Here is a 27,880-nt window from a genome sequence, read left to right on the forward strand (position 1 = left end):
TCTTGTAAAAAGCACTTAAAGTATTTTTGGAACCCAAGAACCTTTTCTCAAAACGCTTTAAAGATTCACCAATGGAATTGGGGTGAAAATTGAAACCATACAATATTAGGAAAACTAATGAAAAAGGCTTGAAAACTTTGAATTTTAATGATAAGGACAAAATAAAGGGTAAAGTGAATAGTAACAGGATTGACTTTTTAGTGTAAAAAATATGATTTTTCGTTAAAGTAAACAGTACCGGTGCTTAGTTCCCTACAATATTAGAACATAAAGGCAAATTAGAAGATTCGCCAATGGAATTGGGTTGAAAATTGAAATGTGAAAAAATGGTATCTCACTCCATTGCTCACTTCCTGCTTTTTGGTCCCAAAGAAAAGAACTTCCTCTCAGCTCACCTCAATCACTCCACCACCACCTGCGTCGCGCACGGCCACCGTACCTCCTCAACTGACCCCACAAGACACCCTGATGGTGAAGAGTCTTGGTCCCAGTCCAAATACCAGAGTTTCAATGTTGTTTACTTACTGTGCTGCTTGAGTTTTCTCAATCTTGTTCGTCTTCCCTGATCATTTTACTGCCGCTTCCACGATGGCGAAGAAGTATGTGACAACAGAGAATGCGCCCCTCTCTCAGTTCGGTGTACTGGTAGCGCAATTGGAGTCCATAGTCGCCTCAGCATCCCATAAGCCTCCGGAGCCACTTCTATGCTTTGATCTCCTCTCCGATCTCATCTCCGCCATTAACGAAGAGCCCAAGGTCCCTCTCACTCCATTCTCTTTCCACTTTTACTCAGTTTTTAGTACATTCTATTCTGCACCCCAATTACGATTTGATTTGGTATATATGTAGAGCTTCCTTCGGAATTAGACTTGATATTTTCCTTCCTTGTTTGCCCATAGTACTGGCGACTGATGAGTCCGCTTCTTAATTAGATTGTTTAGATCCTGAATTCTTGTAAATAGTTCAAATTGTAGGGGCTGAGTTATACATATCAGCACTTGGATTGATTAGATCCTTAGTACATTATAGTATTTGTAATGAGTAATGGATAAATTTCTGTACGTGTAAACTGTTAACGGTCGGCGTGGAAATGATGACTTGCAGGAATCCATTTTGTTGTGGCAAAGGAGATGCGAGGACGCATTATATTCCTTGCTTATTCTTGGTGCTCGGCGACCTGTCCGCCATCTGGCTTCAGTTGCTATGGCGAGGGTTATATCTAAGGGAGATGGCATTTCTATATATTCTAGAGCGAGCAGTCTCCAAGGCTTTCTCTCTGATGGGAGGAGGAGTGAACCGCAAAGACTTGCTGGTTAGTCGAAATGACCGGCAGTTTCCACTTTTATGTGTATTTTGTGTAAACTGGTAATGGACCTCTTTGGTACGTAGGTTATCTGGTCTAACTCATAACCTGCTTCTATTTGTTTATATTTATGGTTTAACTCAGGCATTTTCCTGATTTAGTGCACTTAACATTTTCCTTTTTCTGTTTTGTGTGTGTTTTGTTTTAACATTAATAATTATCGTTTTGAAAACTATGATGTAGGTGCTGCACAATGCTTAGGAGAATTATATAGACATTTTGGGAGGCGAATCACATCGGGTTTACTTGAAACGACTATCATTGCCATGAAACTTTTCAAGTTTAATGAGGTAGTTTCATTGTATCTGCAATTTTGCTCTAATATTTTTAGCTTTTTTCCTTGTATTCTGTAAACTTTCATTATGAAAGAAGTGGAAAGGATGAAGTGTCTTTGTCATTTTCTGCACCAACTGAACAATGCTGCTTTCGGGAACTCTATGTTCACACTAACATTTTTTCTGCTTCAACTAGTATATAGGACCCTAGAGGTCGCACTTGGTGCGATGGCAAGTGCCTTTGCCCATGAGCGGTAGGTCTCGGGTTCGAGACTTGGGAGCAGCCTCTCCATAAATGGGGGTAAGGTTAGCCGACATTCACCTCTCCCAGACCCTGCGTAAAGCGGGAGCCTTGTGCACTGGGTACGACCTTTTTAACTAGTATATAGGACCCTATGGTCATTCCAAAATAGTTGGAAGTACTGGTCAAGACTCAAAATACTTTGAATAAGTATTCTCCCCCAAGTATCTCGTAGGCTTACCATATGATTGAATATTGAATATACCTTATGTTTTCTTTTTGGGTTCTTGTTTTTTCTTGTTTGTTGCGCCTCTAAGTTGAACTGCATGTAACTCAGGAATTTGTGAGACAAGAAGCTTTATATATGCTTCAAAATGCTTTGGAAGGCTCTGGTGGAAATGCAACAGCTTCAGCATATACAGAGGCATTTCGTCTCATCATGCGGTTTGCTGTTGGTGATAAATCATTTCTTGTTAGAATTGCTGCTGCCAGATGTCTGAAGGCATTTGCCATTATCGGAGGACCGGGTCTAGGGGTGGGAGAACTAGACAGTTCAGCTTCTTATTGTGTCAAGGTAGATGCTTTTTATTGCCAAGTTTTCCTTGTTGGTCTTGTACTTCTGAGTGTTTCAAATTTCAGTCTTAAAGATGCCAATGTTATAGTTCTTTGCTTACCCATTTGGCCGGTATAGTAGGCCCTTGAAGATCCTGTTTCATCTGTCCGTGATGCATTTGCTGAAGCATTGGGTTCGTTGCTTGCTCTTGGAATGAATCCTCATGCACTGGTTTGCATATGTTTCTGTGATATTTTTCCTTTTCTCTTTGAAGTTTCATCTACCTAGGTCAACAATCTAACTGTGATGTGTTAAATTGCTCCTAGGTTCAACCAAGGGGGAAAGGACCTTTTCCTCCAGCAAAGAAACTGGAAGGTGGTTTGCATAGGCATTTAGCTTTGCCTTTCACAAAAGGTATTTTTGTAGTTTTCCTGCCAGTGTGAGTGCCCACTGCCCCTACATTAAGACTTTTCCTGCTACTGAACTTGAAAGATGTTCATAATTCATGGGATTAGTGAAACAACAATTTTTCCAATGTGTAGTTGGAGCACGGTCAAAGGACGTGCGAGTTGGCATAACCTTGTCTTGGGTATTCTTTTTACAGGTAGATGCTGATATTGATTTCCTCTCCTCTTTCTTTCCCATCTCCTTTTGTTGTTCTGGTGAATCTTGAGTTGAATTCCATGGAACAAAACCATCTTGAATAAGGATAATTTATTTGACAAAAAAGTGTTATCATTTAACAATATTTCTGCTGTTATCTTGGTTTCACTGCATTTAACATCTGTTTTGTCTGGTGTTTTCCCCCTAAACCAGTCTGCCCTCTGACAGCCCTAGGTTGGAGTGGAGTATGCAGTTATTGTACATTTTGCCTGGGTAGTAGTGCGTGCTTATCTATTATTGGATTGTATATTGCAGGCTATTCGTCTAAAATACATGCATCCAGATAATGAGCTACAAAACTATGCAATTCAGGTTATGGAAATGCTTTGTTCTGATAATTCTGTTGATGCCTATGCACTGGTATTCTTCTACAAATTCATGGCCTTCCAACTCTTTAACATTATGTAGATTCTCTTTTAAGCTGTCTTTGTAAAAAAAATGATAAAATTGTTTCTCAAAAAAAAAAAAAAAAAAAAAAACCAAAAACCAAAGCTTAGAGGCTACATTCTTTGCATGAGTTCAATAACTTCAATTACAGGCTGCTTTATGCTGCCAGCATGAACAATGTGATATGTTTTCTTTAGCATTTTTGAGAAATAATTACCAGTGCATGCCTAGATGTTCTGGAACTTGAAGGATGAAAGTATACTCAGGTTCCAAGGCTGTGATGCTATTTTTTTCTCTTTAGCTGCTGAATAAGGATGAACTTATCAGTATATGAAGCATTACAAGTTTGATGCATCATGCATTGAAAAATAAGACAGTTAATCCGTTATGTACATGACCAAGCTTGTTATTACCTAAATCTGATGGATCCATAGTATGAGTTACTGTAACAACTTCATTGATTGCTAATGTTGTCATGAATCTTCTTATTCTCTAATTTAAAGAACTGACCATTATCCCTCATTTGCTTTACTCAAGGCTTGTGTTCTTTATATCCTTCGTGTTGGTGTTACTGATCAAATGACAGAGCCTACGCAAAGGAGTTTTTTGGGTTTTCTTGGGAATCAGGTTATCTAAAATTATTTCCATTTTTGTTGTCATGGAGGTTTTCCTTCAATTAAATCATCTGATGGCTACCCGTTGTTCTATGCTATCTGTTGGTAATTGAATGTTTTTATGAAACTTGCAGCTTATGTCTCTAGATGCCAGTCCTTCCATGAAAATTGCTGCCCTACGTACTGCATCATATACCCTGAAAACGCTGGGAGAGGTAAGTGTCTCTTCAATGATATATATAATCAATGATGACTTTTAATTTTTGTGTGGTCATACCGTTATTAACATATTGATCATCTGAGGAATTATTCCATTAAAATATTAATGTGGTATGTTCACATTATCAGTTATATCCATGGAAGAAAATGCCGATAATATCGGCGAAATATCGCCGATATTATCGGTTTTTCGGGGTATGGATATTCTAAGTGGTATCCGAGTGGTTTTCGGCCAAATATCGCGATAATATCGCTAATATCGATAATATCGCGATATTAGCCATAATATCGTCGAGGATCCTCCGTCGTCGTCGTCGCAACGACAGCCGAAGAAGAAATGGGGGGGGGGGGAGAACCGAAGAAGAAACAAGGAGAAGTCGGCTTCCGGAGGCAGAACGTCGACGAGGGCTTCCGGAGGCAGAACGTCGGCTTCAGATTCTTGAGGCGGCTGTACAGATCGTCCTCGTCGGAGGCCTGGATCTGTTTGGTGTAGCCCTGGAGGTCGGATCTGATGGAGGGGATCGATGCCGGTGGCTCCGGCGAGGGCTTCGTGTCTTCGTGTGTGTGTGTGGTCTGTGTGGTCTGCGTGTGTCGTCGGAGAGGGAGAGGGTATGGATGTTGCTCACGGGTAGAGAGGGAGAGGGTGAGGGCGACTTGAGGGAGAGAGAGCTCGGGGAGCTTCGAAGAGCAGAAGAGGGAGTGAAGGGAGAAAGGAAGAGAGATGAGAGAGGGAGTACGGGAGAAAGGGCGCGTGGGTCCTTAGGCTCAAGAATTAAGACCCAAAAACTATTTTTAATTAGGAGTGGGGTGTGACATCACGTGTAGACTTGTTTTTATTAATACATTATGAACGTTGTAACTTGTTTGTATTAATACATTACGAACGACACTTAAATTTTTTACTATATAAAAGGATTTTGTTGTCTACATATTGTATTAATTCATTATATATAAATGATTACGGTGTGTTTAAATTTCTTTTATTAATTACTACATATTTTCTACACTCACAATGTTTGCCAGCTCTCTATATAATCAACTTGATAATGTTAAATCCATCATGCAATGCATTTCCTTTCAATTTTTTGTGATAAACTAATAGATAATTGACTAAATAAACATCCTGCAAAGTTTCAATAAAAATTTCCAAGTTTTTCTTACAATTTCCGTAGTTTCCATGTAATTTTTATCGATATCGATATTATCCCGATATTTCCATCGATATTTCCGTGATTTCGGACTACCGATATTTCCGATATTACCGATATTTAATACCTTGGTTATATCTTGAACATTTTTCTTGCTGATTAACATCATAGAATGGAAGAACACCATAATGTTAGTTGTTTCTCTTGTAGTTAACTAGGTACGTTGTGCTTGCTCCATCTATTTGCAGGTTCCTGTTGAATTCAAGGAAGTTCTTGACAACACTGTTGTTGCAGCAGTATCTCATTCTTCACAACTTGTAAGCTCATGATTTCTTTCTTACTTGAAGGCAAACGTCTTTGGTAGATTAAAAATTATTATGCTCCTTTCATTTCTCTTAGTTGAATTTTGATTGATAATCTTTTGTCAGGTTCGAATTGAGGCTGCTTTGACATTACATGCACTGGCTGAAGTTGATCCCACCTGTGTTGGTGGGTTAATTTCTTATGGAGTGACCATGCTAAATGCTTTGAGAGAAAATTTGGCATTTGAGAAGGTGCGGTTTGATGTTGACTGTTATGCCTTCTCGACTTCATTTTATTGATTTCTGGTCAATTTATTTGTCTTATGATAATATACGTAGCTTATGCATTCATTTGCAAGTTTTGAAAGCTTTTGTTGGTGGTAGTAGTAGCTGTTGTTGCTTGTTTGTTTTGTTTTGTTTGTTCTTTTACCAGCATGCCTATGTCAGTCATAGTGCCTTATCAAACTGTTCCTGTTTATCTTGATGGTAATTGCCCGGATTTTCTCGCTTCCTGTTTTCTGCTTTCCAGTAGTGGCTTCATATTCTAGCTGCTATATGTTCTTTTTGCCTATGCCACAGTTTCTCATGCTGTCATCAAGTGCAATTGGCTTTATTGGCATTGTCCAATGGGGATGGGTTAATAGAGTCCAGAATTGCGGGTAGCCAGATAAACTGATACCAGCAAATATTTAGGAAATAGAGCCAGCAAGGAAAAGGAAGAGGCAACTATGGTCTCAAATCCTCAATTATTTGGAAGTGCCGATTGTATTGCTTAATTTTTGACCTTTGACATATTTTGTGATTACCATTTGAAGACAAGGGTCTGGTAACCTGAGCTGGTGGTATCTCTTCCGGTTGATGCTTCTACATATAGTCTCCCACGTAAATTACTTCTTTTTGCCATGTTTTATTGGTCCTTCTCATGAAGCATCCAACTTTTTGCAATTTCTTTTTTGAAATATGAATGTTTTTTAGAGCACAGTTTGAGGTTAGCAAACCACTTTTAGGAATCTTGGGCCAGTGGAATGATGACAAACTTTTCATTGTCATTTTCTGTTTGTTGATTGTAAGCATTCTGTGGAATGTTTCCTATTAACTATGGCATCTGTTAAGTAAATTGCTCTTATTTATGTTTCTCAGGGGAGCACTTTGCAATTAGAGCTTGATTCTTTGCATGGACAAGCTACTGTCTTGGCAGCTCTGGTGTCCATTTCCCCAAAATTACCTCTCGGTTTTCCTGCCAGGTAATGGTGTAATCTTATTTTGTGTGTCCACAAGGAACAAATAAGATTTAGATATCTATAGGAGATACCAGTCATTGGTGGTGTAGTTTAGCTGTAATAGAAGAAAAAGTAGTAGATACGTTGGTTATTTATCACTTTTTTTCTTAGCATCACTTGTTAGAGCAAATTCATTCTTTTTGTTTCCTTATCTCTACTTTGTTTTCTTTATGTCATATGTGCCACTGGGGGCTGTTGGATTCCACTGTTTTGTATTTGGCGTAAATTTATGTTGTTATGGCCATTGTTACATTCAACCTGTTTTTTTTTTTTTTCCGGTCACTGTGAACTGTTGGTTTCTTAAAGCTAGTTTTTACATGTTACTATCCCAGATTGCCCAGGTCAATCCTTGAAGTTTCAAAGAAGATGCTGACTGAATCTAGTCGGAACCCTCAGGCAGCTACAATTGAAAAAGAAGCTGGGTGGTTACTTTTGTCATCCCTGTTAGCTTCTATGCCAAAGGAGGTAGAAGATAATCCCTGTTTCTTTTAATCTACTTTTACCTTTCAAGTCACAGGCCAAGGAGCTTGTATTATTGAATTAAAAGAGAGATTATTTCTATGTTAAGGGATTTTCTTCATGCAAGCAGGAACTTGAAGACCAGGTTTTTGATATTCTTTCCTTGTGGGCTTCCCTCTTTACTGGAAATCCAGAAGATGAAACTAACCATACTGGAAATTTGATAAGTAGGATTTGGTTAGTATGTACTGTATGATTTCTGTAAACAGGCTTATGTTCTTATTTTCCTCAAACTCTCAGTTTACTGCACTTTCCTGCTTCTGTTTTTAAACTTTTGAGATTCTCTAGGTATTTAATGCATCAGTCATTGCAGTACTATTGAACTATCTGATAAAAGTTAGGGCTAGAGCATACATGACTAATGTCTTTTTCGGTGGTTAACACTTTCATCTTGCTGCCTTGCAGCATGTGGTCTGCGGCAGTTGATGCACTTACTGCATTTTTAAGATGCTTTCTTTCTCCTAATGATGGGAATAATGGGATTTTGCTTCAACCTGTACTTGTATACCTGAGTAGGTAAGTTTGTTCTATCTTGATTTTGTTCTCTAATTTGTTCAATTCATGGTTGGTTCTAGTCGCTGCGTGTCTTGCTGTTACAAGGACAAGTTTCATATGCTCAGTTTAAGTCAGAAGCTGTGGTACTTTAGATCATGCTCAAAACTATTTTCTGAGATGAGATGGAATGCAGGGCTTTATCGTATATATCACTGATAGCCGCCAAGCAACTGCCAAATGTGAAGCCTGCTTTGGATATATTTATCGTCAGGACATTAATAGCTTACCAGTCTCTTCCTGATCCAACAGCATATAAGAAAGACCACCGCATGGTTCTTCAAATTTGCACAAGTCCATTCATGTAAAGTTAGCTGCCTATTTTACTGTCCCATCACCTTGCATTCGACTTTTATTTTCTTTGTGTCATAAAGAAAAGGGCATTAAATCAACTGTCAAGTCTTATTTAAATGTTATTTTGTGTCTGACTTGGATGTTTTTTTCCTTGTTGCTGACATGAAAGAGAGGCTTCTGGATGTGAAGAAAGTACATGCTTGAGGTTTCTGTTAGACAAAAGAGATGCATGGTTGGGTCCCTGGATTCCTGGAAGGTGTCTACCTTTCCACCGGCTTTGTCTTAAACTATTACTGAACATTGTACTTTAATTTGGTCAGAGCTTCAGAGCTTTCAGTCGTTTTCTCAGCTTCTTTTTCAATTCTGGTGATATATGTTTATTGGTAATTGTGTTTATTCAGAGATTGGTTTGAAGATGAACTTCGTGCTTTTCAAGGTGGAAAAGATGGCCTTATTCCTTGTGTCTGGGAGAATGAAATTTGTAGCTTTCCTCAGGTACAGTTTTTTAACTGTTGTAAGTCAGATATGTTTATTTTAGCTTCTGCTAATGTGTTGAAGCTATTTAAGTCAGCTCCTGTACTTCATGTTAATAGAGACATGCTTCTGTCAATATTGATGTTTACTTTTTAACTTGCCAATGAAGCCGGAACCAGTAAACAAGACATTGGTGAACCAGATGCTCCTCTGCTTTGGCGTCTTGTTTGCCTCGCAGGTAGGGAAATTTGTCATATTTGGACTTCTCTTACAAGTGACTGGTAGTTAACATCAGTTGGGTCTAACATCCCAGGATAGTGGTGGGATGCTCTCACTTCTTGGAACGATTGAGCAGTGCCTGAAAGCTGGAAAAAAGCAACCATGGCATGCAGGGAGCATAACTAATATATGTGTGGGGTTACTTTCAGGATTTAAGGTGCTGGATTTTCTTTTCTTATCGACTATATCTTGTTTTGCAATGTCTGACATCAACTCATATTTAAATGCTTTCCCCAGGCTTTGCTTTCCTTGCGTCCCCAACCATTATCACTTGAGATACTAAACTCAGCACAGGCTATATTTCAGGTGTCTAATTTTATAAAGATGTGTTATTTTTCAGGAAGTGTGGTTCTCACACACCATGTGTACTGACATTTGTTGTCCTAATTTAACAGAGCATTCTGGCAGAGGGAGATATCTGTCCTTCACAGCGTAGGGCTTCATCAGAATGTCTGGGTCTTTTAGCTCGTCTTGGAAATGATATCTTTACAGCAAGAATGGTAGTTCAAACATATCAATGTCAAACATCACCTTTGTTCTTTGAATTTCAGTCGTGCTGCTGACTCTGCAGCTTTCCTTTTCTCGTTCTCCCTCTGCCCACGTCTTTCCTTCCCACTCTGATTCATTGTTTGGGTGACACACAGACTAGATCTCTGCTTGGTGACTTAACTGGGGCAACAGATTCAAACTATGCTGGATCAATTGCTTTTGCTCTTGGCTGCATTCATCGCAGGTGACATATTGAACTTCCTTTCAAGTTTGTTATGAATATTTACAGGAATATTCTTAGTGGTACTCTTGAATCTTAAGTAGCATATAGAAAGTCTATTATATAGCTCTCTTTTGCTACCTCTTTCTATAAAGCAGATACATGCCTGAAGGCGGGTGTTGTAGTGTCACACTTGCATTGCACCTCCCTTGGTATTGAATTTAAAATTTTCCTCAGGATCAGGTTGCAAGTCACAACTCATGAATCATTTGCAGTTGATATCTAGTTCATATCCAGGGGAGACAAGTCTGATAATCACTTGAATTAAGTCTTTATATAGTTAAACTATTGTCTGTTTATCACATCACATGCAGATTTTAGGATGAGTTGTTCACTCGTGGAGTCCTGCTATCATCTGATATCTTTGCTAATCTATTTTTTTCCTTTGATTTTTAAATTTTCAATTAGTGATCCTTTTGATGGGGATCTTAAGTAGATGTTATACTTTATCTCAATGTCCTTGCATATTATGCCTGCAGTGCTGGAGGCATGGCATTGTCAACTTTAGTGCCTTCAACTGTGAGCTCAATCTCGCTGCTTTCTAAAAGTTCAATAGCTGGTTTACAGATCTGGTCTTTGCATGGGCTTCTGTTAACCATTGAAGCTGCTGGCTTGTCCTATGTATCTCAAGTCCAGGTAACTCATGTTTTTAATGGTTGTAGTGTGTTAAGTAATGCTGTTTACATTGGCATAATCGGAATACAAATCTTGGCAATAGATGAAAAGAAATTTGCAACTGTTGTGGTATCTTTTTATGTTAGATTCACTTCGGCGCTCTTGTGAGATGGTAATGTCTTTGTTACTAATTGCTTTGTTAACTTGGATAAGTATGTTGTCATTGATTTAGACCTTGAAGTGATTTTAAAGAAACTGTTGGCATTCTTTGACCTTTGTATCTCTGAGGTAACGTGATACTATCAGGCCCTATGACTGATTAATTTGTAGACTATCAAGGGTATTGGTTATGGATAAATGACATTTGTTTGAATTAAGCTGTTGCCTTGTTTAACTGATACATTTGTGAGCAGTATTGATCTTTCTTGTATTGTGTACTGAAAAGTAATTGCCCTTGTATGAAGTATATAACTGATAGTGTTTTCACTGATAACCTCGAAGTTCTAACTCTGCATATTTTGGTAGGTTTTGTTGTTAGAGCAGACTATCATCTTAGATTTGTACCTCTTAGCAGATGAATTATTAGTTTTTACTTGACTGAACAACGTTCTCTCGTCACATTTCTTCTCTGTAGGCAACACTTGGCCTTGCTCTGGACATTCTTTTGTCCGAGGAGAATGGATGGGTTGCACTTCAGCAAGGTGTTGGCCGTCTTATAAATGCTATTGTTGCTGTTCTTGGTCCTGAACTTGCCCCTGGCAGTATTTTCTTTTCACGTTGCAAGGTATTGTTATCGAAGTTTTCCACTGCCTCTGAGCTTCTGCTGTAATACTAATATGTTTTATCATGTTAAGAATTGGCATATTTCAGTACTTACTTATTAAGTTTTTAATTATTTTTTGATGAAATTTCAACAGACTTACTTTCATCTCTTTCCATTTATATTATAGTTAATTGAATTCACAGACTGGTGTCCATTTGTTGATTTTTTTTTCTAATTTTGATTTTTGTAGTCTGTTGTTTCCGAGATAAGCTCTGGGCAAGAAACAGCAACGATGCTTGAGTACGTATTCCAATTTATTCAACCCTTGTTTAGTTTTCATGTAATATGTTCTCTTCTACAATTGTTTGTTTTGTTTTTGTGTTAGAAAATAGAAATTGGCTCCATTCAAAAGCTATTATTGTTGCAGGAGTGTACGCTTTACCCAGCAACTTGTTCTTTTTGCACCACAAGCTGTATCCGTGCACACCCATGTGCAAACTCTTCTACCTACTTTGTCCTCAAGACAGGTTTTGTTTCTGTGACTGGAGAAGTTCATATACTTATATATTTCTGCTCCTTTCCATAATATGAAGTTACCCTTTTTTTTCTTTCCATTTTCAAGCAGCCAGTGTTAAGGCATCTAGCTGTTTCCACTCTACAACATCTGATTGAAAAAGATCCGGTATGCCCTTTTGTTACTTTCCATCTTCAAATATAAGTCTCATCACAATAAATCAGATCATTCACTGATTTTCTATCATACAGGTTTCCATTGTTGTCGAGCAAATAGAAGAGAAGTTATTTCACATGCTGGATGAAGAAACAGATTCCGAGTATTTACTTCACTTTTAGCCTGGTTTCTTGTTGACATTTATCTTCAGAGAGAGAGAGAGAGAGAGAGATGCAAGATAACTTATCTCCCCTTATTTTTATCCTTGTAGGATAGGGGATCTGGTGCGCACCACAATCATGCGATTGCTCTATGCATCATGCCCTTCCTGTCCATCCCATTGGATATCAATTTGTCGTAATGTGGTAAGCTTGTTTAGTCTGTTCTCTTTTCATCCAGAATGTTATACAGATAGTATGTTTTGGATGTAAATTTTGAAAGAAAAAAAAAAGACAAACTATTTGGAATACTTGAATACTTCTATCCATTGAGCTTGGTTTCTTCTTGTTAATAGAATTATAGTACTTTGTAAATCAGTTTAATCCCCAATTTTCTGATAGATAAGCATGTTTTTGTTGATGGAAGAAGGCTTTGTATATGCTTATTATACGCATTAACTGTCCTGTCTTGGAAAGGACAATTACTAATTCAGTGAATTGTCAAAATCTTTCTCAGATTCTTGCCACATCAATGCGAAGAAATGCTGATAGTAGTAACAGCTTAGAAAATTATCCCTCAAAGAGTACAGAGGGTGACCCAAGTGTAAATTTTGGAGAAGACGATGAGAACATGGTTTCTAGCACCATAGGCCCCCATGGTATTCTGAATAGAGATAAACACCTCAGATACCGAACCAGAGTTTTTGCTGCTGAGTATGTGATGATATTTTCCATGCATGACCTGAAATGATGCATTAAATCTACTGCACACAGGCACACCCACAAAAGTGCCCAGAGTTCACATGTGTTGAAGACTGCAGCCTGTGTTTGTGTTGGGCAAGATTCCACAAGGCAGAACATAAACTTTGTATAAAAATGAAACAATCAAGTGCAAGATTATTATGTCATGGACCTCAAGAAAATAATAATCAATGAAGCTTGGGATTGATTTTTAAGTAGCAATTCAAATATCAGATGAAAGAAATTTCATTGAGCATAAAATTAGTTTTAGTATGCATACATTAGTGTACGAGCTAGAAGAAAGGTGTAAATGTGCATAGCCCGTGCCTTTAGAAACCCTTTTGTGTTTGACACTTACCAAGGCACAAGCGCCCTCATCCCTTTCAAAGAACTAGTCATGAACTTTTGTCTTAACTTGTGGTATTCTTCGTTTAATTGATTTAGTAATTTGTTGCTTTGTAGGTGTTTGAGTTACCTACCTAGAGCTGTTGGAAAGAATCCAGCTCATTTTGATCTTTGTACTGCTAGGAGCCAACCTACTAATGGACAGGCCTCTAGTGATTGGCTCGTCCTCCATATACAAGAACTTATAGCCCTTGCATACCAGGTGCGGATGTCAAGTTTGTTTGTTCTTTTAAATTTTTACTATATCCTATCAAATGCCTGAGGAATACATGTTAGAGCTGACATTTCTTGTTAATTTTCATAGATAAGCACGATCCAGTTGGAAAACTTGCAGCCAATTGGTGTGGGACTTCTGAGTACCATTACAGATAAGGTGAGTTTATATAAGACACGCTAATTCTACTAGTTTATATGATATCGCAGCCGCACCACTTGGTTGGGTAGATTTAGGACTTCTTTAAATGTTTTATTTTATTTTTCATTTTTTCATTATGTTTCTTAATTACTAATTGAGCAAAAACAGCTCAGTCCTTTCGACCGTACAAGTGCTACATGTACACTGTAAGACTAGAGAAATTTGTAAAATAGTGTCATGTGTCATGCTTGACCTCCTAAAATCCAAGCCTTGCTCGTATTCTTATATCTAATTGAATGTGATATGTTTCCTATATAGATCTTAATAGCTCTTCTTCACATCATATTTTCTTATACATACTTGACTTTTATTTTCATTTTACCTAAATCTTTGAAATGGGAAGTATAGTTTCTACTAATTACTACTCCCCTTTCATGTCTTGCTGCCTTTTAATTTACACCCCCTCTTTTTCTACTTCAACATACTCATTGGGCTGATACAGGTGAGCACCCTATTGTCCATTCTATACTGGTAGCTTATATGTCACTGCTATCTAGCTGGGCAAAGTCTTATAATTTAGATATTTCTTGATTCTTATATCATGTATTTCGTTTTGGTCATATATATTTCTGTCTTGTGATGCTGGGAACAGTTTGAAAAGATACCTGACCCGGAGCTTCCAGGGCACCTCCTACTGGAACAGTATCAGGTATGTCAGAAGTGCAGCAAGTGCTTGCGATTTTCTTTCACTTGCTTCTATTAGATTCCTTGACAGAGATTTGAAATTGCAAAAAGATGTCCATTATCTCTGTTAAAGCTCCTTGGAGGGATTTGACAGATAGTTTCAGTTTCAGTTTCGCTTTTACTGGTGGGAAATGGGGGTGTTTTTAATAATTGAGGCTGTATGAAATTCAGGCCCAGTTAGTATCTGCTGTCCGCACTGCCTTAGACTCGTCCTCTGGCCCTATTCTATTGGAAGCAGGCTTCCTGCTCGCTACAAAGGTTCTTTAATAAAGACAAATCTAACTTTATCTTTTCCTTGGTTTCTTCCTATTTATTTAGTTTTTTTTGCATGTAAGTGACAACGTGATATGAATTGTCATTACAGATACTGACTAGTGGAATTATTAAGGGCGATCAAATTTCTGTTAAACGCATATATTCATTGATTTCGCGACCACTGACTGAATTTAAGGACCTGTATTATCCTTCATTTGCAGAATGGGTCTCATGCAAGGTATATAAAAGTCATTGTTCAACTCTTGTTTTAATGTTTTCTTGATTAAAGGAATCCATTTTACTTTTTAAATGGAAAACTAATTTATTAATTGTGATGTAGATCAAGATAAGACTTCTTGCTGCTCATGCCTCTCTCAAATGTTATACATATGCATTCTTGAGGAGACACCATAGTGGGGTTCCCGATGAATATCTAGCATTGTTACCATTATTTTCAAAGAGTTCAAGTATGCTTGGGAAGTACTGGATTAATGTTTTGAAGGATTACAGTTATGTATTCTTGTGCTTGCATCTCAAGACAAAGGTCAGCTAAATGATAGGAAAACTGCTAGCTTTCGTCCCTTGCATTTGTGCTTTGTTTTCACTAATAATTTCTTTCTTCTTACAGTGGAATCCATTTCTTGATGGAATTCAGTCACCTCTGGTATCATCAAAGTTGCAACCTTGCTTAGAAGAATCCTGGCCAGTAATATTGCAGGCAATTGCATTGGATGCAGTTCCTGTGAATATTGAAGAGGAGGAGTATTCAAACTCCACTACTCAAAATAAATCAAGAAATAGCTTATTGTCCGGACATCGCATGGTTGAACTGGAATCCGAAGAATATCAGTTTCTTTGGGGATTTGCTCTACTTGTCTTATTTCAGGGCCAATATTCTACCCTTGGTGAACTGAAAAGTCCAATTTATTTCATTAAAGCTAGTAACGGTGGAGATTCAGCTAGTCAAGAATTATCTTTCCCAGGAATTAAGTTATATGAAATTGCATTACCGGTTTTCCAGTTTCTGGCGTCCAAAAGGTTTGCCAGTGCGGGATTTCTCACTGTGGACATATGCAGAGAACTGCTACAGGTGGCTATCCGTTTCCTTTTCTCTTTCTCTTATTAACTCCTTAATGCTCTAATGTGTGCATAGGCATCCTGTGAAAAGAGCCACATGTTGTCATATGCAGTTTTACGTAGGAAGTGATCATTTTCAATGCAGAAGCGTCTGAATGATTCATTTCACTAATCAACAACAACAACAACAACAAAGCCTTTTCCCACTAAGTGGGGTCGGTTATATGAATCCTAGAACGCCATTGCGCTCAGTTCTGTGTCGCATCTTCCGTTAGATCCAAGTACTCTAAGTCTTTTCTTAGAGTCTCTACCAAAGTCCTTCTAGGTCTTCCTCTACCCCTTCAGCCCTGAACCTCTGTCCCGTAATCGCATCTTCTAACCGGAGCGTCAGTGAACCTTCGTTTCACGTGTCCAAACCACCGTAATCGATTTTCTCTCATCTTTCCTTCAATTTCGGCTACTCCTACTTTACCTCGGATATCCTCATTCCTAGTCTTATCCTTTCTCGTGTGCCCACACATCCAATGAAGCATTCTCATCTCCGCTACACCCATTTTATGTACGTGTTGATGCTTCACTGCCCAACATTCCGTGCCATAAAGCATTGCTGACCTTATTGCCATCCTATAATTAAAAAAAGAAGACTGTCAGATAAAATTATTAATTGTTTCTTCAAATCCTTGGATCCCTATATTTCTGCTTATTATTGTTTTCTTTCCTTTTAAAGTCATCATCTAATTTTAATCTGTTTATCAGTTACAAGTAACGTAAGGGAGTTAAATGAGTTTGCAAGTCAAATAGAATAAGTTGTATTCTCTGCAATAGAAAATCTAGTGCATCACACATACATTGGACAACTGACATCTTTAATAAAAAATTCCTCTCTTTATATATTTATAATTTGTAACATTTTCTAAAGATGCAGCATTACAAAGTTTATCAGCGTGGTGCGATGTGGTAGATTGCTTTAAGAGTTAATTGATTTGTATTCATTATTTGTGCTGTTGAGTATTCACGATGCCATATGCTTCTTAACAATGAAACAAGTTTTTGTTAAGAGAAATTAAGCACCAATTCTGTGTCACCGTCTCTGAAATTCAAATTGTATAATTAAGAAAAGGAAAAGTTTTGGGATATGACATTGCTATCTGACATGTATCTTATGTTTTCCCTTTCCTTATTACTCGTGCAGTCACCAGTTTTGGTCTTTCTAGTACTACCCTAACCATGCACAGGGCACCTGTTGACTTTGATATTCGTGTAGTAATTCTTTATTTTATATTTGACTGGTGCAGGTTTTCTCATATTCTATGTGCATGGATAATTCTTGGGATAGTCTTTCAGTGTCTGTTATATCACAGGTAATTATAAAACAATGGATAATTTAAGGCCTTTTTTTAGGTATTATGATGAGTATCTATGCTGTTTTTTCACGTTGATCTTTCATATTCTAAGACAATACACGTGAAGAAGTTCTTACCAATTAATTGAGGCTGAATTATGTTTGGATTTTGAGTTGTTACCTCAGAATGTTATGATTCGTTCATTCAGTTACTAACTATTCCAGTTTCTTCAGTAGCGTCCACCTGCAGGCTGCAACAGCCAACATGCCTGTTTACACTCCTACTGATATTATGAGCCATTTGCACTTTGCTAAACTTAAGCTCTTTTATAAAAGATTGTATGTGGATTTGCAGAACAATAATTTGATCTGCATAACACTAAATTGCTTTTTATTTACTTATATTTTCTTTCATTTTAGTGCGTTAGTTTGGTAGGAATCATTTGGCTGCATATTTATGTGTTTAGAAAACTGTGGACCGGAGATTCCGAGTTGTAATGTCAAAAAGATTTCTGTATGTAAAGACCTTATAAGAGACTAGTTGTCTGTGTGTAATGTCAGTCATAGATTGTGAATTTTGGTTTTATTTTGATTATTCAATTGTGAAGAACTTCCCTGAATCTTTTCATGAAGTGGACAATTTTACTTCTTTGGCCAGGGAACCTTCCATTCAAAGGACTTTATAAGAGATTAGTTCTCTGTGCATATTGTCTTTGTCACAGATCCTGAATTGGTGTTTTATTTTAATTCTTTCAATAGATTGTGAAGAACTGCCCTGAATCTTTTTATGAAGTGGACAACTTTGCGTATTTGGCAATGGAACTTTGTTTGGCTTATCTTTACAAAGTATTTCAAAGGTAATGGAATCTATCAATCTACGAATTTATTTTACTTTTTTTATTTTTTTTATTTTAAACCTCTGATATCACTCTCAATCAGCTGAAGGGTCATATTTTTGTGTTCTGTAGTAAGGCAATATCTTTGGACAAACCCTCGGAGGATTTGATATCCACATTATTTATCACTGCTAAAACACTTGTAAACCGTTTTCAACCAAAGGTCAGTAAGGTGTGTTCATTGTTACTAGTTTATTTATATTGAATGGGAATTATTTCTAATTTATATAATTGCCGTGCAGTTTTTCATAACTATGCTTTTTACAAAATTCTGAACAACTGTATTAACCACTAATTTGTATCTTTTCGCTGAACTGCATGTTTTGGCACGCAGACACAGCTAATCTCTGCTGCATTGGCGTTTCTTTTAATTGGTTACAAGGGAATCAGAGAAGCCTCAACTGAGTTTTGTTTCTCCAAGGTGGATGATTTTTTCAAGTGCACAGGTCTATTATTGAAAAGATTTATTGGTGGTGAGCACTGTGACAATAAAACTGATCTGACCAGTCTATTTATCTAATTTGAATAAAAACCAAAATTCTTCCATAGCCTCCATTTTCTTAGTTGTCAACTTACCGTCCAGCATAATTTCTACACATATACATCCAGTTGAGGCCTATTTTGCTTCTTTCCTTCTATATTCATGTTAAAGATTATGCCAAATTTTATTAAAACAGTGGCTTCTTGATTAATAAATTTGGGCTAATCAAAATTCACTTTGCAGATAAATCCGGTGTTGGTGAAGATGGTCTTCTTCATATGCAAAAATTATTGGGAACTTGTCTGAATGTGATAACTGATTTGACCGGGGATTGCATTAAGTCCATTCATCTGCAGGAAAATAAGAGATCTGACTTGCACATACTACTGCAAACAAAGCTTGCTTTCTCTCTTGAACAAACTATATCATTTGCCAAGTTGGGTTACGAAATAAATTATCTTGAAGAGAATAGAGATGGTGATTCCGTCTATTATACTATGTTTAAATACTGCACAAAATGTGTCCAAACTGTACTTACCGATTCAAATATACAGGTACATTCATATGCATTCTCTGTACTATTATGGTCATTTTTTCCAAGAATGTGACAACTGATATAATATTTTTTTGTATTGTGCACAGGTTCAATCAATTGGCTTACAAGTGCTAAAAAGTTTGGTACAGAAAACCCCAAGTGTGGAAGGCAACAATTTTTTAATGCTCTTTGTTGGGGAGCTTACTGCAGATTTTTTTGTGATAATCCAGAATGCTTTAAAGGTGTTTCAGACTATCCTTTTAGATAATTATAACCCCGATTCCCTTTTTGTCTTTGGTATTTGTCGTTCTGAAGGTCTTTTGTTGACAGAAACCTGTAACTGAAAAATCAGCAACTGTTGCTGGCGAATGCTTAAGACTCTTAGTAGTGCTGCAGACACTTTCAAAACCTAGTGAATGTCAGAGAGGTTTTATGAATTTACTCCTGGAAGCCGTAATCGTGGTTTTCAAGGCTTCAGAAGAAGGTTCTTCACTGGTAATAAAATAAGCAGCCTCTAAAATTCAAAGTTTCAAACTGCCTTTTAATCACTTGTTTGACTGATGGTTTTATCATTGACAGGAAGTCGATACATTAAGAAGCACTGCTGTAAGGCTTGTTTCTCATCTTGCTCAGCTTCCTTCGTCAGCAGTTCACTTCAAGGATATATTGCTGTCTATGCCTGGAACACACCGACAGCAACTTCAGGTCTCTTTTTCTTCTCTTTGTTGGTTGCTCTTGCTATTGCAGATTCAAGAATGGTATTCTATGCCGTTTATTGGATATGTCTTTCAAAAGTATTTTGCTATTGTTTTGGAACGAACTGGAATACTTGGGAGTCTCAGGCTCTACTTTTTATGGATGCTTACAAACAGAACTTTAAATCCCTTTGTCTTTTCAGGGGTTCATCCGTGCGTCTGTGACACAAGAGTCTGTGACACAAGAGCATAATGCAACCCAGCTGAAGCCCACAACTCCATCATTAGAGATAAAATTACCAGTTCCAACAGAGGCAAGCAAAGAGAAACCTCCACCACCAGCCACCACAGCGCATTCTCTTTCTGATGACCAAGAAATCGAAGAGGATGAAGATGATTGGGATGCTTTCCAATCTTTTCCTGCCACTTTAAAAGCAGCTGAAAGTGAATCAAAAGGAGAAAGCACAGCGGAAGAACCTGACTTGGAAGTAAATACACAGAGTGATTACACTCATGGAGATTCTATTTCGCAACCTATCAACAACGTAGATGCAGTCGACGATACAGACCATCAAGAGGCTGGTGAAAGGGAGGTGATATCAGATGCCCCTGATGGTCTAAAATCCCCACAGGGTAACGTACCAACCAACAGTACTGAGGCTGAAGAACCCCATGATCTCCAAACTAAGAGCGGTGTTAGTGGACCATGTGATGATCAGCAATTGGAGAGAGACGAGGAAGTGGTTTCCAGACAGGTGGGAATGACATCAGGGTCGAACCAAGTTACTGTGTGCATGCCATCCGAACTTCATCCTACTGATACAGAGGCTGAAGAAACCCATGATCTCCAAACTAATAGCGGCTTTGTCCCACCATGTGATGATCAGCATTTGAAGAGAAACAAGGAAGTCGTTTCCAGACAAGAGGGAATGGCAGCAGGGTTGAACCAAGTGAATGCTGAGCGTATGCCATCTGAACATCCTACTGGAGATGCTGAACATATGCCAGTTGAAGTGAATTTAGACCATCATTTGCAGGGGAAAAAAGAGAACCCTGGCAATAAACCAGGCCAGGTATCATCGGATCCTCTACCACTTGATGAGGAAGTATCTGATAAAAGACAAGACAAGGAAGAGGCAGCTATCGAAAAGTCTTGCCTCGAGCTGCCTGGAGAGAGCAGTAAGGTTAAAGATTCATCGGAAACCTGGACTGATGGCGCCAAGATAAATTGAGAATTGTAATACTCTCTTTAAGTTAATGACAGTATCGTACTACTTGTGAGGAGTGCAGAATAAGATTTTTGAAATGCTAATAACAGTTTCCATAATTTTAATCATATTTCAAATATCATAAACATTCAAACTCATAGCGAAATTGGTACCATTTAGTTTGAACGTTAAGCTGTTATTGTTCAACTATAACATAATACCTTAAGGGCGTGTTTGTTTGACCTTCTTAGGGGGGACTGGACTGGACTACACTAATTGGTATTGTAGTCTGATGTTTGGTAGGGGCAAGGATTAGGTTTAATGGGATTAGATCCGACTCGCACGGATTAAACCCCTCGCTAGGAGTTCTTAGCGAACCACCCCAAAAACGTCCGGATTCGTAAGACCTCCTCCCTCACGTCGTCCTCCTTATCCGATTGCGCTCTTGCGAGAAAGAACCTCGGTCATCCTAGGAGAGAGTGTCGTCGACGTCCTCCTCCCTCACGTCGTCCTCCTCATCCTCATCTCTGCGTCCTGCTCGCCGTCAGCTGCATCCTGGTCGCCCTCATCTGCATCCTGCTCCTCATCTGTTCCTCTCGTCGTCCGCTCCCTCGTCTTCACGTAACAGATTTGCTCGCCCTCATCTGCCTCCAGTTGTCTGGTAAGCTTCGATTGTTCGATTTTTTTCGTCGATTTGGGTCGATTTGGGTGGATTTTTTTCGTCGATTTGGGCGGATTTGTTTTGGGTTTGAGCTTTATTTGATTCTGTAGTTGAACAAATTTTAGGGTTTTGATATTTAGGTGAAATTGAGATTAGAAATTGGGGTTTTCATAAAGCTTGGAATTTGGGGTTTGAAATTGAGATTAGAAATTTGGAATTTGGGGTTTGAAATTTGGAATTTGGGGTTTTCATAAAGCAGTGTGTGTGTGTGTATGTAAGTATGCAGTTGAAATTTGGAATTTGGGGTTTGGAATTTGGGGTTTTCATAAAGCTTGGAATTTGAGGTTTGAAATTGAGATTAGAAATTTGGAATTTGGGGTTTCAAATTTGGAATTTAGGGTTTTCATAAAGCAGTGTGTGTGTGTGTGTATGCAGTGTGTGTGCGTGTGTATGTATGTATGCAGTGTGTGTGTGTGTGTGTATGCAGTGTGTGTGTGTGTGTATGTATGCAGGGTGTGTGTGTATGTATGCAGGGTGTGTGTGAGTGTATGTCAGTGTGTGAGAGTGTGTATGTCCGTGTGAGTGCAGTGTGTGCATCTGACCAGTGTGTGTGTGTGTGTGTGTATGTATGCCATGTGTGTGTGTATGTATGCAGTGTGTGTGTGTGTGTGTGTATGTATGCAGTGTGTGTGTGTGTGTATGTATGCAGTGTGTGTGTGTGTGTGTGTGTATGTATGTATGTATGCAGGGTGTGTGTGAGTGTATGTCCGTGTGTGAGAGTGTGTATGTCCGTGTGAGTATGTGTGTGAGTGTGTATGCAGTGTGTGAGTGTGTATGCAGTGTGTGAGTGTGTATGCAGTGTGTGTGTGTGTATGCAGTGTGTGCATCTGACCAGTATGTGTGCAGTGTGTGCATCTGACCAGTGTGTGTGTGTGTGTATGTATGTCGTGTGTGTGTGTGTGTATGTATGCAGTGTGTGTGTGTGTGTGTGTATGTATGCAGTGTGTGTGTGTGTGTGTGTGTATGTATGCAGTGTGTGTGTGTGTGTGTGTGTGTGTGTGTGTGTGTGTGTGTATGTATGCAGGGTGTGTGTGAGTGTATGTCCGTGTGTGAGAGTGTGTATGTCCGTGTGAGTATGTGTGTGAGTGTGTATGCAGTGTGTGTGTGTGTGTGTATGTATGCAGTGTGTGTGTGTGTGTGTATGTCCGTGTGTGAGAGTGTGTATGTCCGTGTGAGTATGTGTGTGAGTGTGTATGCAGTGTGTGAGTGTGTATGCAGTGTGTGCATCTGACCAGTATGTGTGCAGTGTGTGGATCTGACCAGTGTGTGTGTGTGTGTGTATGTATGCCGTGTGTGTGTGTGTGTATGTATGCAGTGTGTGTGTGTGTGTGTGTGTATGTATGTATGCAGTGTGTGTGTGTGTGTATGTATGTATGCAGTGTGTGTGTGTGTGTGTGTGTGTGTGTGTGTGTGTGTGTATGCAGGGTGTGTGTGAGTGTATGTCCGTGTGTGAGAGTGTGTATGTCCGTGTGAGTATGTGTGTGAGTGTGTATGCAGTGTGTGTGTGTGTGTGTATGCAGTGTGTGTGTGTGAGTGTATGTCCGTGTGTGAGTGTGAGTATGTCCGTGTGTGTGTGTTAGTGTGAGTGTGAGTGTGAGTATGTATGTGTATTTTGCACATTTGTCCATGAGTGTGTGTGTGTGTACTTGGTTTATAACCATGATATTACAATGTGAATGTTTTGTATTGTGTGGGGTTGATGCTGAATTGCAATTTTTTGTGGTTGTTGGTTGCAGAGAAGAGGAGCATAAACGGAAGGCTAAGGCTAAGGCTACTGCATTACAGGTGTCCTTTAATTTCCCTCTTCACATGCAATGCCTAGCAATGATAGCAATCCTCATACTAGTGTTCTTAGACACATGTTTATAGATGTATAAGAGTAGAACATTTTGAATATGATGCCTCGGGTTAATGATAACTTTTTTCTTTTCAACGCCACCTGTATATTTGTTGCCTCGGGTTAATGATAACTTTTTTTTTTTCCAACACCACCCGTATATTTGATGCCTCGGATTGTGACTTCGCTAGTTACTTTGATCTAGTTCATTTCGTATCATAATCACTTCATTTCCATCACCCTTAATAACAGTAAATATTACATATATAATGTCCTTAATTTGTTTTTTGTTTTTTTTTTTGTTTGGATAGATATGGATTGAAGGAAGCTTTTATTGATCTTATTGTTAGAGATGTCTTATTTGGAGACAATTTGCATTTGTACGATTCTTGTGTTGATGATGCTACGTGGCAAACAGAGACATGTTGAACGACCCACATTGACTAACCGTTCACTTATTAGACGAGAGATTAGTTTGTGTTATCTGAATGGTATAATAGGTTCATATCCTATTTTATTTATACATTAGTTATATTATTGCTGCTATATTTGTTACGCATGCTAAATTTTAGTTTTGCTATGTTGATATAATCTTAGAGAAATAAAGAAGCCGATGGATGGAGAAGCAAACCTTTTCCACTGTTTGATAGATTTGCATATATATTTGGAAAAGATCGGGCTACGGGTAATGTAGCCGAAACCCCTGCTTAAAGGAACAAAGTCATGATCATGTTGGTGAAAGTGATATTGGAGGTGAAAATTTTGTTTCTTCAATGACCCAACAAAGCCAACAAAGCACCCCATCTGAAAATAGCCAAAGAAAGAGGAAAAGAGCTGTGGGAAGTTCAAGTGATGGAACCGAGGCAATTATCAGTGGACTGAAAGATTTTTATGTTGAAAGTGGGAAGAGGATGCAAATGGTAACTGAAGCTTTAGTTCAAGGTACTGCAGATCATACTGACATAGCTAATGAACTTGAAGCAATGGGTCTCTCTCCTATGGATCAAATTGATGCATTGTCTCTTATTTTGGATAAACCAAAAAATGTGGGAGTGTTCAGGGCAATCAAACCGGAACTCAAGAAAGTGTTCGTCCAAAGGCTTTTAAGCGACAACGCAAGCGAATGAGGATTTTGGCTAATGTTAACATGGATGTATTTTATTAATGTTAACATGGATGTATTTTATTAATCATACAATCTTATGTTATGGCTTATAACTTAGCTTTGCACTAGTATTTTGGCTTATGTTAACTAGCCATTTTGTAAATTATGGAGATCTATTTTGGCTAATGTTAACTAATGTTAACTAGGATTTTCTAAATTATGGAGATCTTCTTATGTACTTGTATTTGTTGAAGTTGCATGTATTGGGCACTATTATTTTTCTTCTGTTGGGTGATAGAGTTTAAACCAAGCTACATTTGCAAATTAAACCCAATTCTATTAGCAGGTAATAGAAACAAAACAATTGTCAATTTTTTTTAAGATTCATAATATACATGGCAAACATATGCTCCAATTAACCCATATCATGAGATTTGTAGCATTACTCTATTACACAATGGCAAAAATTTGTAGTCCTAGTCTAAGCAAACACAAATCTGGTGAACAGTACTGTTTTTCTTATCCTGCTTCTTAGTCCGACATTACACCAAACGCTTCACTAAGTTAGTCCAGCTTAGTCCAATCTAAGCCAGTCTAGCTTAGTCCCGGCAGCTAGTCCAGTCCGAGACAGTCCGGCGAACAAACGCACCCTAATAGTGTAATCTAACGTCTACATCGTAAAGGGTAACAATGGTATAACGTTAAGGTAATTATGTATAATATTCAGATAATTAATTAACTTTGGAGTGTAAATTTGAATGATCACGGTGTAACCTAATGTCCACAATGTAAAGGGCAGCCTTGGTATAGTAATACTAGCGTCCTTTGGTGTAATTAAATATAAAGTTAAGATAACTATGTAACCTTAGAGTCTAAATTTGAATGATTACAATGTAACCTTATTTAGACATTGTATGTTGACGTCTTGTTGTAACCAAATTAAGACGTCATGTAAAGTCATAATGTTTCATAGTAGTAACATACGTATATGTTGTTTTTGTATGTGAATGATGTAATAATAAACGTTAATATTGTAATTCAATTATGTTGAAGTACAAAAAGTTACCTTGATAATGTAATAGAACGTCCACAATGTAACTGTCAACCTTGTTATAATAATAATCACGTCATTCTTTATTATTAACATGAATCTTATCATAATTATGTAACATTGGAGTGTAATTCTAAATAATTATAGTGTATGCTAAATGATACCGATGCCTTATTTTTTTTTAATAAGGCAATCTCTCTAAATTCAAACTTATAGTTATGGGAGATAATATAAGTGGATTGTATTTAACAATATATCATAAAATGGGACATGTTAATTATGTTTATTTATAATGACACATGGTACAACACATTATGTTCCAGTTACAAATTTCTTGTTGGGTAGTGTTTTGTTCATGCAAATCTTGTTGCAATTATTTTTTATGGAAATTTTTAAACAAAAAAAAAATGTTAGAAATAAAATTATAAAAGGTGGGTGAATTTTTTTTTTGTAACACATGATTAAATTAATCCGGGCAAAGATGCCAAAGGAAAACAAGAAGGCCTACAGAGAGGCAAACAACCAAACATGGCAGCAGAAAATAGGTAGAGGAAGGAATTACAAGGAGATCGACGCCGCACCTAATGCAAAACATCCCTCCTCACACTACCCAAACAAACCTAGTGTGGACAAGGAAGTCCATCATTACAAAGAACATGAACTAGGAAAGATGGAGGTCTGTCCATCCAAACCACATTGCACATTTCCCTACTTCGCCGTAACGCCAAGAGATGTGTAGCTTTGTTGGCCGATCTTGGAATCCAAGACCAACGACAGTCATGGAAAGTCTCTCCCAATCTAGCACACTATGAAAGTATAGGGAAAGCGTCCCACCTGCCCTTTGAGAGCGAATCTCGCAGACATGAGATTGCAAAAGAGGAATCAGATTCAATTATCACTGAATTGCAACCCAACTGGTGACCCAACTTGCAGCCAAGCTTAATAGTCAGCGCCTCCACCATAACCACACTCCCAGCCTTCACAGGATACCTACCTGCACCCAAAAAATGCTCCACATGGTCCAGTGCAACCACCCCAGCAAAACCCCCAAATTTGCATCTCAACTAGCATCCACATTAATCTTAATGACCCCCGAGTTTGGAGGAATCCAAGTCATGGGAATCGTCGGTGCTCGAGAACCAGGTATTATACAAGTGTTGGATGACTGGGTAGCTACCAAGAAAGCCCCCATGGAAGTGGAAATGGTTAGGAGTACCTGCCTAGGATTAATTGGTTGATGGTTGAAAAGAAAGTTGCACCGTGGCTTCCAAATGTACCAACATGTAAAAGCAATATAAGAAAAAACCCGTCGCTTATCAGACTTCAACCCAGGAATCGCCTCAAGGCAAGAAATTAGCCAAGCCAGCCATGTTGTGACTTCACACCACTATAGCTTTATACCCAAATCTCCCCCAAACCACACCAATTCCACCCACGGACAAAGTAAGAGAAGATGCTCAATTGATTCTTCCTGAGCATTGCAAATAGGACACATAGGAGATGGAGAAGATCATTTGAGAAATAAATGTGCCATGGTGGGAACAGCCACATTAAGAGTCTTCCACAGAAAGCACTTGATTTTGGGTAAAGCCTTCATACTCCACACCCATTTCCAAATAGACTTTGGAATAGTAGCTGAAGTCGATGCACTCACAATCCTTGGTGGTCCCTGGCGGGCATGAGCCCAATGGTAACCCGAGCGAACTGTATAGGTGCCATGTTTCTCAAAAGGCGAGACCAATCGATCATGACACAATAGGTCACCAATGGGTGTATCCAAGATCGCCTCATAGTCTCGCTACGACACAAAAGATTTCAAGAATTCAATATCCCATTGCCGAGTCACCGAATTAATCAAAGAGCTCACCATCAATGTTCTAGTGACAGGCACCACACTCATTGGTTCCGGTCTACCCAGTGGGACGTGTGGGAGCCATCGATCTTTCCAAACCTGGAAGCTCGTCCTCCCCGCTTAGTTTCAAGGAAAGAACAATTGAGAAAATATCAAGCTTTAAGAACTTGTGCCCACAATGTATGCGGCTTCTGTATCAGTCTCCAACATTGTTTGGCCAGCAGAGCGTCATTAAAAAATTCAAAATTCCTAAAACCAAGTCCACCTTCAGCCTTAGCGCTACATAACCTCAACTTGGAGACCCAATGGATGCGGTTTTCTCCACTCCTTTGCCCCCACCAAAATTTAGAAGTCATGACATCAAATTCATTACATAATGTCTTAGGGAATTTAAACAAGTTCATCGGGTATGTTGGGATTGCTTGTGCCACGGCCTTGATCA

The 27,880-nt window shown here is 38.4% G+C and overlaps 1 protein-coding gene across 4 annotated transcripts; it reads left to right on the plus strand.

The window, feature by feature from the left end:
- Window positions 1-280: 280 nt before the first annotated feature.
- Window positions 281-21,030, plus strand: LOC103423175 (protein SWEETIE-like). Of its 4 annotated transcripts, none has more exons than XM_070809239.1 (48): window positions 281-756; window positions 1,105-1,312; window positions 1,547-1,653; window positions 2,217-2,453; window positions 2,571-2,663; window positions 2,759-2,846; window positions 2,975-3,036; window positions 3,351-3,455; window positions 4,020-4,109; window positions 4,231-4,311; window positions 5,712-5,780; window positions 5,892-6,017; window positions 6,906-7,009; window positions 7,378-7,510; window positions 7,635-7,741; window positions 7,970-8,080; window positions 8,253-8,420; window positions 8,580-8,666; window positions 8,812-8,905; window positions 9,054-9,122; window positions 9,198-9,320; window positions 9,401-9,469; window positions 9,559-9,663; window positions 9,808-9,896; window positions 10,412-10,568; window positions 11,182-11,331; window positions 11,561-11,610; window positions 11,738-11,837; window positions 11,936-11,992; window positions 12,076-12,143; window positions 12,252-12,345; window positions 12,656-12,852; window positions 13,342-13,486; window positions 13,589-13,657; window positions 14,292-14,348; window positions 14,555-14,641; window positions 14,748-14,876; window positions 14,979-15,182; window positions 15,267-15,728; window positions 17,011-17,076; window positions 17,817-17,914; window positions 18,026-18,116; window positions 18,288-18,426; window positions 18,678-18,988; window positions 19,077-19,211; window positions 19,300-19,464; window positions 19,549-19,674; window positions 19,868-21,030. In XM_070809239.1, exons 5-48 carry the CDS (start codon window positions 2,646-2,648, stop codon window positions 20,894-20,896), a joined length of 6,084 nt encoding a protein of 2,027 aa, XP_070665340.1. In that variant the 5' UTR covers window positions 281-756; window positions 1,105-1,312; window positions 1,547-1,653; window positions 2,217-2,453; window positions 2,571-2,645; the 3' UTR covers window positions 20,897-21,030. The 4 variants fall into 4 exon arrangements, with proteins under 4 accessions (XP_070665340.1, XP_070665338.1, XP_070665339.1 ...); XM_070809237.1 differs by having other exon boundaries at window positions 2,574-2,663; XM_070809238.1 differs by lacking the exons at window positions 281-756; window positions 1,105-1,312 and adding an exon at window positions 1,347-1,365 and having other exon boundaries at window positions 2,574-2,663.
- Window positions 21,031-27,880: the final 6,850 nt, after the last annotated feature.

Source organism: Malus domestica, chromosome 12 (genome assembly GCF_042453785.1).
Source record: "Malus domestica chromosome 12, GDT2T_hap1".
Taxonomy (NCBI): domain Eukaryota; kingdom Viridiplantae; phylum Streptophyta; class Magnoliopsida; order Rosales; family Rosaceae; genus Malus; species Malus domestica.

What these genes read in the sequence shown, in the direction of transcription:
- LOC103423175 (XM_070809237.1), top strand. Translation starts at nt 589, where the DNA reads ATGGCGAAGAAGTATGTGACAACAGAGAATGCGCCCCTCTCTCAGTTC. An exon ending in AATTTGATAAGTAGGATTTG is followed by an intron (nt 7,742 to 7,969) that starts GTTAGTATGTAC and finishes GCTGCCTTGCAG; the next exon opens with CATGTGGTCTGCGGCAGTTG. An exon ending in CTTGGCTGCATTCATCGCAG is followed by an intron (nt 9,897 to 10,411) that starts GTGACATATTGA and finishes TTATGCCTGCAG; the next exon opens with TGCTGGAGGCATGGCATTGT.